The sequence below is a fragment of the Sinohyriopsis cumingii genome, chromosome 15, assembly GCF_028554795.1.
Source record: "Sinohyriopsis cumingii isolate HCF-2022 chromosome 15, ASM2855479v2, whole genome shotgun sequence".
Lineage (NCBI taxonomy): Eukaryota > Metazoa > Mollusca > Bivalvia > Unionida > Unionidae > Sinohyriopsis > Sinohyriopsis cumingii.
In genome coordinates, this window is record NC_142975.1 from 77521932 (window position 1) to 77539278 (window position 17347).

At 35.2% G+C, this 17347-nt stretch overlaps 1 protein-coding gene across 3 annotated transcripts in view; it reads left to right on the plus strand.

The window, feature by feature from the left end:
- Nucleotides 1-17347, plus strand: part of LOC149782121 (uncharacterized) — a 63705-nt gene that overhangs the window by 12850 nt on the left and 33508 nt on the right. For 2 of the 3 annotated variants that reach the window (XM_089933569.1, XM_089933571.1), the window contains exons 2-4: nucleotides 3785-4006; nucleotides 10771-10921; nucleotides 12281-12380. In XM_089933569.1, the coding sequence (XP_089789695.1) occupies nucleotides 3854-4006; nucleotides 10771-10921; nucleotides 12281-12380 (404 nt within the window). In that variant the 5' untranslated portion in view covers nucleotides 3785-3853. Of the gene's footprint in view, nucleotides 1-3522; nucleotides 4007-10770; nucleotides 10922-12280; nucleotides 12381-17347 lie in introns of those variants that run through there. The other variant, XM_089933570.1, reaches the window with a different exon arrangement.

Below are 17347 nucleotides of genomic sequence, written 5' to 3' on the forward strand. Positions count from 1 at the left end.
CAATATAGTGTTTTTCACCCTAACGGATATGAGATGATTATAATTTAATCTTGTGTGGTTCAGAGAGTTGATTGCTGCTGGTTCTATTGATATGGAATGAGAAATATTTTTAGCATTATAAAAAACAAAACTACATGTGCTTAAAAATTGCTGAATACAGTAGATCATGATAAAATACAGAGATAAAGCTGTCGACCTGAAGGCATACAGTTGGAGATGTCAAGAGCAGAATTTACCAAATGAGCATGCAGAAATTGCAAAATTGCGGGAAATCTTGTTAGTTGTGAACCCTTCTTCAGCAACATGTGAATGAGTGTTTGGTCTCATGATAAGCATCTAAATGAGTGTTCGGTCTCATGATCAGTATCTAGCCACATGCTTTTGGTTTATGTCTGAAAAAACAATCTCTTCAAGTACTGCACTGCATAAAGCAAGACTTGAGAAAGTTGAAGTGATTTCTTTTTCAGAGTCACTTGTTATAGGCATGTGTCTCAAAAACAAAATACTTTGAGTAGTGAGTATGTTGAGGTTGTGTACCAGCTGCTTCATGAAATCAATGTCGGTATGTTGAGGTTGTGTATCAGCTGCTTCATGAAATCAATCTGTCAGTATGTTTTGGTTCTGCACCAGCTGCTTCACGAGATTTATCTGTCAGTATGTTGAGGTTTTGTACCAGCTGCTTCATGAAATAAATCTGTCAGTATGTTGAGGTTGTGTACCAGCTGCTTCATGAAATCAATCTGTCAGTATGTTGAGGTTTTGTACCAGCTGCTTCATGAAATCAATCTGTCAGTATGTTGAGGTTTTGTACCAGCTGCTTCATGAAATCAGTTTGTCAGTATTTTGAGGATCTGTACCAGTTGCTGAATGGATCTGTCAGTATGTAGAGGTTCTGTACCAGCTGCTTCATGAAATCAGTTTGTCAGTATGTTGTACCAGTTGCTGAATGGAATCTGTCAATATGTAGAGGTTCTGTACCAGTTGCTGGATGAAATCAGTCTCTCAGTATGTTGAGATTTCATATCAGCTGTTGCATGAAATATGTCAGTATTCAGTATACTGAATATGTCAGTATATGTTAGTGGAGGTTCTGTACCAGTTTCTGTATGGAATCAATATGTAAATGTGTAGAAATTCTGTACTAGCAGCTTGATGGAATCAGTCGGTCAGTATACTGAGGTTCTGTCTCAGCTGCTGCATGGAATAATTATAGGTTACTGCATTTGTATGGGAAAATATGAACAAGTTTTTCGAATGGAAATACTGCACGACCTTGAGTGCAGTATATCCATCCGACAAAATGAGTTCATATTTTCCCATAGAAATGCAGTAACCTTTTTATTATATGCTCATTATTTTATTCTACCTAATGCTTAATTATATTAACAAAATACACTAAAAGAAACAAAGTAACTGAATTTATGCCATATTCCAAACTAAATACACAAGCGCAGATTCATCATTACACAACTACAACATTATTACTGTGCAGATAACTCCACCCAGATAAATTTGAACTTAGCCATGCGTTCGATGAAACTTTCGAAATAAAATGGCTTGTCTAGTTAAAATTGAAATTTGGAGTCATATTGTGAATGACTTTTGCATTTTTGTATCTGGAATGAGTAGGTTTTGGTTTTTATTTTTTCGATTCTGCGTAATTTCGTGATTATGGACTGGATTTATATGTGACATTTCCACATGAAATACATCGGATTGAAGAATCGAGGGTGAAGCGTGTTGACATCTGCAAATGTGTTTCTGTTTCTGTCATTGAATGTTTGAAATCATAATGTGGGAAAAGTATGAAGTCTTTCAATTGCAGTTATCATAAGGACATTATGGAATTTAATGCTTATTTCATTCTGAGTGCAGTAAGGAGGATGTAATTGCACTTATATTCGAAACTCTGTACAATTTTTAAATGTGTAATCAAGATTGAGAATATATGACATGGCTCAGGTAATTCGGATTTGCAGAACTAAGAAAGTACATTTTGAGGAAATTCAGGATGTAAAACTGTAAGTATATTTTTTTGCCATTCTTATCACCAGCTAAAAAAGGCAGTATATTCCATGTCACTTGTATGTTATTTGTAAGAACCCTTTCTTACATCTGTTGTATAGCTAGGCTAAATCCAAAAATTGTATCAAAAAGAGTTAACGTGGAATGTGCCAAAGCAGCTGGTATTTGGCAGTCTACGAAACATCTGCTTTACTTATTCAGAAACAAATCTAACCAACCACAGCGTAAAGCACCTCTTACGTGAGTGTACATGATTTGTTTACAAATCAAAAGTGCTGGCATCTGCGTCCAATGTGTGTTTACAATAGAAAGTAGTTCCGTTATGGACATGAATGCAATATGTGTATTTGCACGCAAGTTCAGTACTGGGTAAATATTGCATGATTCTGACAATGTAAAGTTAATGGAGAAAAAAATAGCATATAATAAGTGTCGTTATTTATTCTTGATTCTGTTCAGTATTTTTGTAGTTTACAGAGAAAAAAGAACATTGAAATATCCAAATATATAATGAAAATTTTAGTGCACAGAAATAAGAATAAGTAACCTTTTTGAGCAACAACTGCTTCAGTGCAGCACTAGGTCAGTGGGTGTTAAATGTATAATGTATTATTTCTAATGAAAATGCTCACTTTTTATAATGCATTATTTCTGTTGAAATTGCTCACTTTTTATAATGTATTATTTCTATTGAAATTGCTCACTTTTTATAATGTATTATTTCCATTGAAAATGCTCACTTTTTATAATGTATTATTTCTATTGAAATTGCTCACTTTTTATAATGTATTATTTCTATTGAAAATGCTCACTTTTTATAATGTATTATTTCTATTGAAAATGCTCACTTTTTAATAACATTCCTTCTTAATATCAGTTTCTTTTACATTTGTATAACTTTTATGAAATTCATTGTTAGTTTTCATGCTCATTTGTATAACTTCTGTGAAATTCAAGGATATTGTTTACATGCTTTTTTAAAGAACGCAGTTACCATTTCTTAATGTAATACATGTTTGTCTGTTGTGGTATTTAGAGTATGTGCTTTTCAAATCTCATGCTAAGCTGCTAAAATACAGACAGTGGCATTTAGTTTGAAGCTCAGCCGAGTCCATTTCTAAATAGTGTACTGACAGCTGTCAAAATAGGATAGATATTGATGCATGTCTACAACACTGCAGTTCGAAAAAATGTGGATTTTGTCTTTGATGTAAGTTATATATCTGTTTGATCATCCTATATACAGTAGAACCTGTCTTAAAAGACCACCATTTTTGCCCAAAACTTACGGTCTCTCATAACAGGTCACAATGCAGCATAATCAATAAAAATGTGTGCATTGAGTCTCTCAAGATATGTTGTTTCATATAGCAGTGGTCTTTCAAGACAGGTTTTACTGTAACACTTTTCCTGTTCATGCTAAGTTACAACAAATTGCAGTTTACAGTATGGAAGCAGTATCTGACAGTCATAATATCACCACTCAGGTAGGCAGCAGTCCTTTCCAGTGTGTACACAGTGTTAGATTGATGTAGCAAATATGAACTTAACGGTTTAAACACCTGATGAATGGCTGTCATTTGCCTTGCTGCACACAGATTTTTTTATTACTAGGTCGTACATTGATTTCAGTACAGTACATGTACATCCTGTTAAAATATAGCAGTGATGTCATTGAGAAGAGACATTCATGTGATATCAGCATGGTTGAAGTGTCTATAAAGTTAGATCTTATTAAAATAAATTCTCCATCTTGCAGTGAGTAGAGTTCATTTCTGCAAACAAGACATTTGTGTGAGCAACAACTGAAGAAAGGAGGCATTCAGACATGGCAGAAAAAGCTCTCTTGACTGAAAAAGACAAAAATGGGCATATGGTTTTAAAACCAAGGTCCTCACAGGACTTGTCTTGTGTACCTGATGATGATGTTTACAAGCTCACTGTAAGAAAGAGTCGGTCCCTGGGAAACTTGAGAAATAAGGTATTTATACTAAAAATAATGATTTACTTGATTAAGATAAAAATAATGATTTATTTGATTAAGGTACATATCACATGGCTCTAGTACAATATTTTCATGCATCATTGATTTGGTTTCCATGATGATATTTATCATAATATATGTTGTCATTATTAATATTTGATGATGTATATGCTGTCCTTACAAATTTAAGATACCGTGAAATTTTGCAAATAATACTTGAATTGTGAAGGAACATACATTCTAATTGCTGATTTTGCTTATCTTTCATGGAACATAAAAAAAACCAAATGTGCTTGTCATGGTGTATTGTTCGTATATACGCACATATGAGTTGGGTGGGGCACTGAGCCTGGTCTTCTGTCACATGATGTGCTGGCAGATCATGGTCTGTGTTGCTCATTTTGTTGAGTACTCCTAAACTGCATTAATCCAGACCTGATTATGCATTATGCGACAGCAGATCTGGGTCTGTGTAGTTTGCATTGTAATCTTGTACACATGCAGATATGGTAGAAAACTGCTGCATGGCAAACTTTGTGTTATGAACAAAATGAGGACTGAAGTAATGATAGTCATGATACATATAAACAAATATTTACAAAATGAGGACTGAAGTAATGATAGTCATGATACATATAAACAAATATTTACAAAATGAGGACTGAAGTAATGATAGCCATGATACATACAAACAAATATTTACAAAATGGGGACTGAAGCAATGATAGTCATGATGCATATAAACAAATATTTATAAAATGAGGACGGAAGTAATGATAGTCATGATACATATAAACAAATATTTACAAAATGAGGACTGAAGTAATGATAGTCATGATACATATAAACAAATATTTACAAAATGAGGACTGAAGTAATGATAGTCATGATACATATAAACAAATATTTACAAAATGAGGACTGAAGTAATGATAGCCATGATACATACAAACAAATATTTACAAAATGGGGACTGAAGTAATGATAGTCATGATACATATAAACAAATATTTACAAAATGAGGACTGAAGTAATAATAGTCATGATACATATAAACAAATATTTACAACATGAGGACTGGAGTAATGATAGCCATGATACATATAAACAAATATTTACAAAATGAGGACTGGAGTAACGATAGTCATGATACATATAAACAAATATTTACAAAATGAAGACTGGAGCAATGATAGTCATGATACATATAAACAAATATTTACAGAATGAGGACTGAAGTAATGATAGTCATGATACATATAAACAAATATTTACAAAATGAGGACTGGAGTAATGATAGTCATGATACATATAAACAGATATTTATTATCATGGCATATTCTTGATAGCTGCACCCACCGCTAATATCACAATTTTCTCAAATGATCTTATACAGGGGTAGATTTTTTTTTGTCCAATATTTGGAAAAAAAATTGTTCAATATTTGGAATTTTTTTTTGTCCAATATTTGGAAAATGTTTGTCCAATATTTGAAACAAAATTGTCCACTATTTGGACATTGGGATAGTGGGAGAAATTAATAAAATCCCTAAAAATCAGCTAGTTAAAATGGATAATGATAGTCGTCTGAGCTGTCCACACTGTCTGAGGGTCAGCTTGCCCATGGCAAGATAACTGGAAAATTGAACTTGCCCATGTGGCATTTTAGGCCCTCTGCAAAAAATGACAACAAAATATCACAACTAATGTTAAAAAAATAATGTAAAATAAAATATTTTAGCTTTAAGGAAATCAAATTATTTTTATTTTACAAATTTAGAACTTTTGTTTTCTTTTTTCTTTATTTGCACCTTAAAACAATATGTTAGTAACCAAAAGTTATCAGTAAAGATATATGTAAATAATACAGGTACATATATTTAGATTAAGAAAAAAAGGAAGGGTTAGAATGCTGCTGTACTTAGGAGAGAGAGAGGGATAGGTAGATAAGGATTTGGAAACGATTTTTAAGAGAGAGAGAGAGAGATATGTTTATGTAAACAACTTAAACTGAAAATGTTAAAGACGAGAACAGAAATGGCATAATTTTAATCATAATGCAGGTTCAAGTATCCGTCCAGTGAGAAAACAGTTAAAACTAGCTGAAATATTCCAGTATCAGTTAATTCACTCTCTGATTTTGGTTTTTATTGGCTGGGTTTGTTGTTGTGTTCACTTAAATGTTTCCTTCCACTTCTATATCATCCATTTTTCGCCTTGAAATTAGTGAAATGTATGTAAAGAATCTTTGTAAAGCAGATTTTTGAAAATGATTTGGGAACACTTATTTTGATCCATTTCATCATATGCCGAACAGTAAGTATGTATCAGTCTTGTGTAATAGTCACCTAAAGTATTGATGATAAATACTACTGGTGGTTGTATCCCTCCTGTGGCATAGTGGTTAGAGTTTTACCTTGGATGTGGGAGGTCATGGGTCCGAACCCCAGCTGAGTCATGCCAGAGACTTATAAAAATGGTACTAACAGCTGCCTCGTTAGGCATTCAGTGTTAAGAGGTTAGTGTTAGGACTGGTCGACCTGGTGTTATGATAATGTGACTGCGTGGGACATCATGCTACATGTCTGAAGCATGATGCCCCAGTGCTTGACATCACTATAAACTGCCACACTGCAGACATCGTAGTGATATGACTGAAAAATTGCTAAAGCTACATTAAAAATCCAAATCACACACACAACCACTGGTGGTTGCTAGATTTCCAAGTGGCTAATCATTAGAGATAAATGTCTTTTGATTTCAAACACACCTCTTAGAATAATCTTATAATAATAAGTTATTACTGTATTTGCTGGCTTATAAATCGATGCTGCATATAAGTTGAATTAGCAAATTTGGCAATTTTTCCATGCTTCATCCATCTGTAAGTCAATGGTGAGTATAAGACAAGGCCAGATCAATACCTTGGCTTTGTCTTTTTCACTTTGTTCCTCACAGCATCGGTGGTTTTTTTTTATTTTCACACAAAGTATTTTAAATGTATTTTGTACTTTTAGCTACATATAATGATGCTGACCCAAAAATTTATTGAGTTACAGATAGGGTAAAATTCGCAATTCTGTGTGGAATTAAACTATAAAACTTGTAGTTTCATAAATATTAAAAGTATCAGTGTATGCTATTTCAGATTACCAGTAATAGGGAAATTGCATCATTGATGCTAAAATGCTTTTTCCACATTTTTTTGGGTGAGGTGAGAGATACAGACAGGGATGCATATTTATTCCTCCCATTTTTCTTCTTGCATTCATGAGCAAAATAAAATATGGCCTGATAACTACCTATGAGAGAGAGAGATTCCAGGTCTTTGTGTGTTTTTTTTTACTTCACCTTATCATCCCTGTTTGGTGAAGCTTTTGTCAAAGAGAGAACAAATTAATAAATTAAATAGTAAATGTAAACTAGGAAAATACTTGCTTCTTAAAGGTTTGAATATTCACAATAGTTATATCCATATAGACTCCATTTACTAGGTTAAATCCCAAGAATTACCATTTCACATGATGTCTAATTTTCTTTGCAAGTATAACGACCTCACCATGCGCAGCAAATAAGACTGTTCTTTCAAGATCTTGTATCCTTCCTGTACTTAGACAGCAATTGTTTTTGATCTTTGCTCATGCTCTGTTACTTTAAATTGCTGTCAGTCCTATTGACAAGTTCTCAAGATGCCACTAGTTGATAAATTTACATAACACCAGGGGTGTAAAATTGAGGGTAAAAAAAAACCCTTGTCAGAACTGGGGGTCAAATAAAAAATGTGGGGGTTAAAAATGTACTGACAAATTTTCACATGACTTATACTTTTTCAGCTTGAAATAGGATATTGCAACTTGCACAACATACTCTTTCTCTCCCTCTAAACATACAAATAAACCAACATGCACAATTAACAAACAAATGCATTGTCCATTCAAAGAATAATTTTATTAGTTCATTTTTCTTTTAAAGTCGTACTTTTAACAGTGTTCAATATGAAGCAATATTATAGCCCAACACATTACATACAAGCCAATACAAAAAGCCAAATAAATCTTTTTAATCAAATGGCAGTTAATTTCCTGCCTTTCATAAAATGTGACTATCATTGGTTTTCATTGTACTTCATCCTGGAACACATTTATCCAAAAATCAAGGAGGATAATGATTCATCATCTTTGTAATAAGTTACACTTGAACTTTAAGATCTTTCTTTTATTGCAGCAAAGTTAAAAACCAACAAAATCTGCAATGACCCGCTGACTTTGTAATCCAAATGACGCATGTGTCTCCGCAAGTTTACTGATTTCTATGTTGTGAAAGAATGTCTTGGGTTATAATGGGTTCTACAGATATCTTGTGGCGAATGAGGGCAGATTTTTTAAAATTCTAAAACCCTGTCACAAAGGATTAGTCACTTTTGCAGTCTTTGCAATCACCCTATCAGAAGTCACACCAGTAATCCTAATGGATGTGCCGTATTCATGTCAAGGGAATTATTTTCTCCATTTTTCATTAAAGTTAGATCCACATTTACTCTTTTGTGTTCTGCTTCTTTCACTTTCTTTGCTAATGATTTTAAGTGCACGACATTTTAATCTGGAGATCACTTTCTAGTAAAACAAGGATTGAGGTTAAACATCTAGATGACAGCTTGCTGAGCTCGATGGAAATTGCGTGAGAGCTCGCGAGATATGGGGAAGCTACTCCGTCATAATATTGCGTTTTTCTAGTCTGGTTCATTGTTTTATGTTTCCTGCATTGCACTCTGCTATACAAATAGAGGAGCGCAAGGCAGGGAGCAAACAAAGTGGGGAACCAGTCAATGCCTATGCTCGAAGTATATACTATGTCATCCATCGTCCAATGCGTTGGGTATTAAATAAATCCTGATCACATTATGAAAATCCTTTGCGTCAAACAAATGCATGGCAACAAAATGTGTGCATCAATTTTCTCAAGCGTGCGTCCCTGACGTACAAATGTGCGTAAAGGGAAACACTGACCTGGCATTTCCTTTCATTATATGGTACCATACTCATAATACCCGTGGTAAGCCTAATTTCCCTATTAGTGGTCTCGCTAATCTGATCTGGTCTGCCAAATCTTGACCTCAAACGGGGGTTTGGAAAATCTGACTACAGCTGTAGCATATTTGATTAGAATGTACATACCACTACATACATGTTTCTACCTGGCTGTTGTAAAAGATGATTGGTTGCTATGGAGGCATACAAAACACTATTAGCTAAAATATGTAACATTTGAACATTTCTTGACAGTTTGACAGTATTTAAATGAAGTAGTTTGGAAGATGTGAACATGATGTTTCTCACGTGGCTGTCATGGGGACCAAAATACACACAATGCACAGATAAGAAATGTTGAGTAAAGCTACCGAATTGTGGTTTAATAGCAACAATTCTTTGAAAAAAGCATTATTAATGACAAAAGAAACAGTTTTTGGTTATGTAAATAGCATCCACTACAATCATGCACTCAATGAAAGGTCAAAAGGATAAGTGTATATTTTACACCTTCACTCTCCGCCTTAATTTTCAGTAATGATAACTTTTTTCATTATATTTAATACATATCCCTTAATTTTCAGTAATGATAACTTTTTTCATTATATTTAATACATATCCCTTAATTTTCAGTAATGATAACTTTTTTCATTATATTTAATACATATCCCTTCTCCATCAGTAATGTAAAATATCATTGTGATTTAAATTTGTCATAAGCATCAACTGGAAGTTATGACACCATCTAGATCACTAATAATTCAACATTTTATTTTGAGATGCCCCTTGTTCTCTCATATCAGCTTACTTTCAGCCATTTTCCACATAGATTGGAAGCATATAGCTTAGTTGTATCTTTTATCTTGTCACCTATTCTTTCTACTTCTTCTTGATAAAAATAATCCCGTAATAATGAGCAAATTTTTCAAAAAAAAACATTTCTTCTGGGATGTGCATCTTTGATAATCGTAATGTTTACATGGAATCATTAGCTTCATTGGTAACAGCCACAATTGTTGGAATATATCAACTTTATTCCTGTGTGCTATTCACAGATCTCAAAACCAATGCAGCCATTTTTCAAATCTGGAAGTTTGAATAAGATATTCAGTACATTTAAGTACTGTAACCAGATTTTACAAGAAGTTAAGTTTGAAAAACAAAAATCAAAGAAACTTTTGAGGCCAGGAAGTCACAGGTCAAGGTCACTATGACCTCATGAGAACAGGATTTCTGCATGATACCTTGAGTTAAGCTAAATACAACTTCAGCAACATGTACAGATGTTATACGGATAAAGGTAAGACTTATGTATTGCAATGTCTAGAGAATAAAGGCCATGGTCATTATGAAACAGGATGAGGGAAACAGTTTCTAACTGATGTCTCAAGTCATGTTGCCTACACCTTCATGTCTGTCCATCTTTGTGCTCATGGATTTCTCATTAGATTCTCCTTGTAGCTGAAACTGCCTACACAGATGGGGATCATACTCATATTTTGTTGGATGTTTCATGAGAACGAGTATACGACAACAAAGGTTTCAGCTCCTAGATGCAGTCCAAATGTAGGAGCCAGGAGCTAAATTTATATGGATAATAAAATATGTGGATATATGCAGTGGCTTCAGTCTCTTATTGTTGTCATTATTTTTGTTGTTGATGATATTTCAATTTTATTATTAATATTGTTGTTGTTGATGCTGCTGTTATTATATGTATGCTTGTTTATGCAGGGTATAGAAATGAGTACAGAGGAAGAGGGATTTTTGATTGGCAGGTCTGGAAAGTCCAACATAAGCCTAGACTCGGGTAGTGCAAAACGCAGTTCCCATTCACATATACGGATGACACAGGTTGCTCCTTCCCATGGTACTATCATTAACAGTGAGTATTAATAATTACTACAGCTGGGAAACAAACATCTTTGCTAGCCAAGGTTCTAATGTGTTAACTCTATCTACACCTTGCTGGATTGATAGATATTTCAGTGCTTTGTCCTATCAACATCTGTTGGGTGTAATGTATGTTCATTAGTATGTAATGCCAACTAACCAATAGCATGTAACAGTGGTGCATTGTACGTGGGCTGAAAAAGGTATCAGCAATTGACTTCAGAAGGTAACTTTTTAAGTTTAACATCGAAAGTATGACAGTGTATCTAAGAGAATCCTTTACAGGCATATTTAAGGCAAAGGCTATATTTGTACAAACACGGACCAGCAGTGGAAAATAGCTTATTATGAGTAATAATAATAATAATGAGGACTTTGTATAGCGCCTAATCTTTACAAGCTCTAAGCTCTTTACAGCATTGGACAGCACCTATAACATAAATAAAAAAAACATATATAATGATATTACCAAACAAAACACTATGAAATTAAAAAACATAAAAAAACATGCTGAAAATATTTAAGTAGGAAACATTATTAGGTCTTTAAGTTTTGTTCTTGCAGTACATTCCAGTTCTGTGTTCCTATTGCCTTGATCATATAGGAACAGTGTTCAGATTTTAACAACTTGATTGTGATTGGATGTGGCGGCCTGCCACCACAGCCAATGAAATTCACTGACCCGAAGCACTGAAATATCTGATCAATCCTTCAAGTTGTACATTAGGTTAACATATTGGAACCTTGGCTAGCAAAGATGGGAAACTATGTCAGTCTTGTAAGTGTATAATCCTTTATAGTTTGTTTTTTCAAGTTGCTTTTATTTTGAAGAATGGTATAAATGTAACAGTTTCTTAAAATATACATGGATTCTTGGACTTCTATTTTTAAAAAAATTTCATGTCAAATAAGCGTAGCTATAATTGTACATTAACATGCTTATAGCAATATTATATCCCACCCAGTATGACGATATGTATGATACAGAGTAAGAAGTTGAACTAAATATAATTAATGTGAATTCTCTGATTTTCATGTTTTATTTGTTATTACTTGAAGCCATCAGTTTGAAGACCCCCCAAAACATTTGCTTTCTGCGAAAACAAGAGGACCATTTTCACAGTCCACAAATTTAAATTGTGACAGAAATGTAATTTGGATGCAAAACCATGAAAATTTATATCTACAAAAATGAATTTACGGTATGTAGAATCATTGACACTTGTTAGTATATGTACATGCAAGATTTGTAGAGTGAATGCCATGGAAGCAAGGTATCCTTTGAATTCCTGATCATGAACCACTCTAGTTTTGTTTATTTATTTGTGTGTATTTTCTTTTTTAATGACAGGCCCGAAGGATGAGGAGGACTGGAAAGTCTCCATAACTGGATTTACATCTAAGAGGCATGGGAAATCAGAAGAATATCGTAAGATGCCTCGCAGATTAAAGTAAGGATTAAATGTCCGGCTTTCCTTTCTTATATGGAGCATTTTGTCTAGTCTTAGAATATCTCTATCTCATCCTTTCATACTGAATGAGACTATTACAGACATTCAGCCATATTGCATAGAATTCATGATAAATGTATTGTCTGGTACCATGCATTCTTCACTATATACATAGTGAGGAAGGCAAGGTACCAGGCTATATGGGTATATAGAGGACATATTGGATATACCTAATATTCCATATACAGACTGGTCTTATAATTGAATATATCTATATAAAAATATGTCATCGTTTTCTTTTTCTTTTGCCATTTTGTTTTTGTTATAGTAGAGTAATTACACATTTTTAATAATGGCCTTTTTTTTCTCCATCCTTCCATCTGGCTGTTGCATATATGTCAATGTACAGTATTCATAGTAATACCTGCATATGCCTTCATATGTGTACGCCCCAGTTTTGGTCAAAGCTATAAAAACAACTCAGATTTCTCAATCCTGATGTGGTTTGTGGAAGGGATGATAAAACTTAACCATTACATCATAATTTTCTTGGAATTGACCACTGTGAATTGTCTCATACCTTGTTACCAGATAACCTAATGGGTTAAATTAGTGTCAAAAACCAGTCATGCAGATGATTTTGTTTAACATGAACATACTGGGAGAGACAGCACACTTCTTAACAGAGCTTTCAAAATTGAGAAAGGGAACTAACTCTTCAGGTATAATAATAATAATAATAATAATAATAATGAGGACTTTGTATAGTGCCTAATCTTTAGAAGCTCTAAATGCTTTACAACATTAGACAACACCTATAAGATAAAAACATATATATTGATATGATTACAAAAACAAACACCATGAAATTAGAAAACATAAAAACATGCTGAGAATATTTAAGGTAGGAAACATTATTAGGTCTTTAAGTTTATTCTTGCAGTCGAAATAAGTGAGTTTTAAGAGCACTCTTGAATGGGATCACTGTGTCTTTGTGTTTAAGTTCAGTGGGCAATTTATTCCACATTGCTGGGCCCTGGTATGCAAAAGACGCTGTCCATATGACTTTGTTTTCATAGTGGGAATAATGAGTATATGATTGTCAGAAGAGGAGCGTAAGTATCTTGCTGGTGTTTACACATGGGTGGGGTGGGATAGGTATGTTTCCCTAGAGTCCATCAGTGAAATGTAGCACAGAGAACAAATTTTATGTTTGATTCTGGATTGAATGGATAGTCAGTTTAGGGTACAGAGCAGCCGGGAGGTGTGTTCTGATCGTGGTACTCTAAGTATGATCTGAGTAGCTGTGTTTTTAACTTTTTGAAGTTTCTGGAGTAGATATTGAGATGAACCAGACAAAATTGAGTTACAATAGTCCAGTCTTGAAAGAACTAATGAACACACAAGTGTTCTAGTGGCATCCACTGAAAGATATTTGCGAATTGAGCTGATACGCCTCAGCTCAAGATATGCAGCCTTGCATATGTTCATGACATGTTGGTGCATTGTGAGAATACTGTCCAGAGTAACACCTAGGTTTCGTACTGATTGTGTGAATTTAATGTTGGTGTTGCTGATATTTATTGTTTGAGGTAAAGGATGTGAATGAGAAAGTCTTTGTGTTGTGATCAAAATGGCCTCAGTTTTGTCACCATTGATCTGCAGCTTGTTACATGTCATCCATGATTTCACATTAGAAATGCACCTCTCTACACCTCGGATGGTAGCATCAACTTCAGTTGGGTGGCTAGATTCGTATATTTGGGTGTCATCAGCATACTATTGGTGAGACACTGGATGATGATCTATGACACTTGAGAGTGGCTGAGTGTATAGAATGAAGAGAACAGGTCCAAGAACAGACCCCCGTGGAACAACACAACATAGATCAACTGGGCTGGAGTGTATTCCATTTGCAGACACAATTTGTGTCCTGTTGACCAAGTAGGACTCTAACCACAGTAAGGTTGTATAATGCCAAATACATGCTGGAGACGGTGAAGTAATATATCATGGTCTATTGTGTTAAATGCTGCAGACAAATCAAGGAGGGTGAGGACTGTAATCTTTCTGCTTTCCAAAGCAGAGAGAATATCGTTAACTACTTTCAGAAGAGTAGTTTCAGTACTGTGGCAAGGACGATATGCAGATTGTACATTGCTAAAAAAAGACTGTTTCAATTCAGATGAGATACAAGCTGGGATAGAACAACTTTTTCAAGATTTTTTTATATGAATGGGAGATTAGAAACTGGGTGGTAGTTCTTTAAATCGTTATGGCCTAGTGTTGGTTTCTTCAGCAGAGACTTTACAATGGCAGTTTTGAAAAATGATGGGAATTCCCCTGATGAGAGAGGTATTAATAACATCAGTTAGTGAAGCCAATACTGGATCTAAGCACTCAAGCAGCAGTGATGTTGGAATTGGATCAAGTTCACATGATTTTGGTGTACTCTTCATCAGGATTGTACGTACGAAATCCATAGAGACAGGTTCAAGTGCTGCTAATGGTTGCTGCTCAAATTCTGTATCCCAACAGTATGGTGATGACGAGTCAGTTGAAATTTTGGTGTCAAGATTATCTCTAATGGTTTGTACTTTGTCACAGGAGAAATTTGCAAACATGTCCAGAAGGTCAGCTGGAGAGAAGGTAGTTGGAAGTGGTGTAGATTTGTTCCTTGACATTAGCTTGTTAGTAATCTCGAAGAGCTCTTTGCTGCTGGAACTTTCCATCATCTTAGTAGTGTAGTGGGCTGATTTCGCTGCATGGATTATATTTGTGACATTCTTCTTAGCAGCCTCATAGATTTGCTTATGAATAGTGAGTCTGGTGGAAATCCAAAGCCTGTCAGCTTTACGGCAGTCTCTTTTAGCAGTGCGAAGCTGGTTCCTAACACTGCTATACCATGGAGACAATTTTGAATTGATACTCTGCACTTGGTAGCTGGTGCATGTTTGTCGAGCAATGAACGCAGGTAGTTATCGAGTTGTTCTGCTGTAGGAGGTAAGCAAGTTGTTAGGTTTGCTTGGATGTCATGCATTAGTTTGGTTCTATTTATCATACGGAGGTTTCTCTTGGTAGCAGATAAAGGTGGAGGGTTAGGGACTGATATGTCAAGATGGCATATAATGCAGAGGTGATCTGATGCAAGATCATGGGATATCAGGGAGGACCGTAGAATGTTATCAAAGTTATCATCAGGTCTATGAAGAATCCAGTCTAAAATGTGACCATGTTAATGGGTGAGTTGGTTAACTGTTTGAGGTTAAAAACATTAATGGAATCTAGGAGTTTTGGTGTGTTTGGGTTTCCAGGACAGTCAGAGTGAAAGTTGAAATCTCCATGAATGATCAGGTTGCCACCTATCGAATTTCCATATTCCAGGAGATGGAAACTGCTCCAAAAAGAGAGATTCAGTCAGCTTGTTTTTTCTACTAGGAGGAGGGTGGTATAGGCAGAAAAAATGGAGTGACCTTTGCTCCAGCGTGAGTGTGGTTTGGACTAGTTAAAACGATGTGTGGTCAGAAGTGAATGTTGTGGCATGGTTAAGACATTGACATAATGGGGAAATTTTTCACTATAATTGTTGATGTGCACTTATGATAAACGTAAACCTCACTGATTTAATTTCTTAAGCACATAGTGCGGGTAATACATTAAAAATGGCAAATATATGTCTGTATGCCTGTCTGTTATCATTGTTTTACCTTTGTTAGTGAATATTCAGACAGAGGTATTATTTTTTTAGTTGAAGCGGCAGTGTTATTGTAAAGATTCCGTGTCAAAGGCTTTTGTGTCAAATACTTTGCTAGTCAGGCACTGTGGGGGGTATATCATTGCATGGGGTGTAGATGGGTGATACTGGGGGTATATCATTGCAGGGGGTGTAGATTTGTGATACTGGGGGTATTTCTATATCATTGCATGGGGTGTAGATTTGTGATACTCGGGGTGTATCATTGCATGGGGTGTAGATGGGTGTTACTTTGGGTTCATCATTGCATAGGGTGTAGATTTTTGATACTGGGGGTATATCATTGCATGGGGTGTAGATGGGTGTTACTTGGGGTTTATCATTGTATGGGATGTAGATGGGTGATACTGGGGGTACATTATTGCATGGTATGTAGATGGGTGATACTAGGGGTTCATCATTTCATGGGATCTAGTTGGGCGATACTGGGGTACATCATTGCATGGGGTGTAGATGGCTGATACTGGGGGTACATCATAGCCTGGGGTGTAGATGGATGATACTGGGGGTATATCTTTGCATGGGGTTTAGATGGGTCATACTAGGGTTACATCATTGCATGGGGTGTAGATGGGTGATACTAGGGGTACATCATTGCATGGGGTGTAAATGGGTGATACTAGGGGTACATCATTGTAGGGGGTGTAGCTGGGTGATACTAGGGGTACACCATTGCATGGGGTGTCAGAGATCTCGGAAATGCTTACTTGCACCTATTTTTGATATGGGACGTAGAAAATCACTGAGGTGGGAGTCCTCTGTATGCATGTAATAGGTGTGCGGCAAAATTCAAAGACTTGCCAGTCCTGCGTCAGCCACCTGCTTTGTGGGAAAATGTGTTGATCAATTAGCTGTGCTGATATTTACAATGACAGAATTCAGTGACTAAAAGACCCCTTGATGTACATACATGTTGCCATTTTATAAGAGTACATAAAAAAGAACATGATGCAATAGCTGGGCAGCAAGTTTAAAGGCTTTGACTGGTGGCCAGGTGGGAAAATGTACTGATATTTACAGTGATTGAATTCAGAGGCAGAAAGACCCAGAGATGTACATGTGGTCATTTATAAAAGGACATCAAATAAATAACTTTAGCTTTCGTTATTGTGTTCATTTCCGAATGTAGCTGAATAAGCAGTGCACATGGCCTCAGAATCAAGACATGCTAAGACTTGGACAAAATGCCATTTGTAAGTGGGTGACAAGTCAC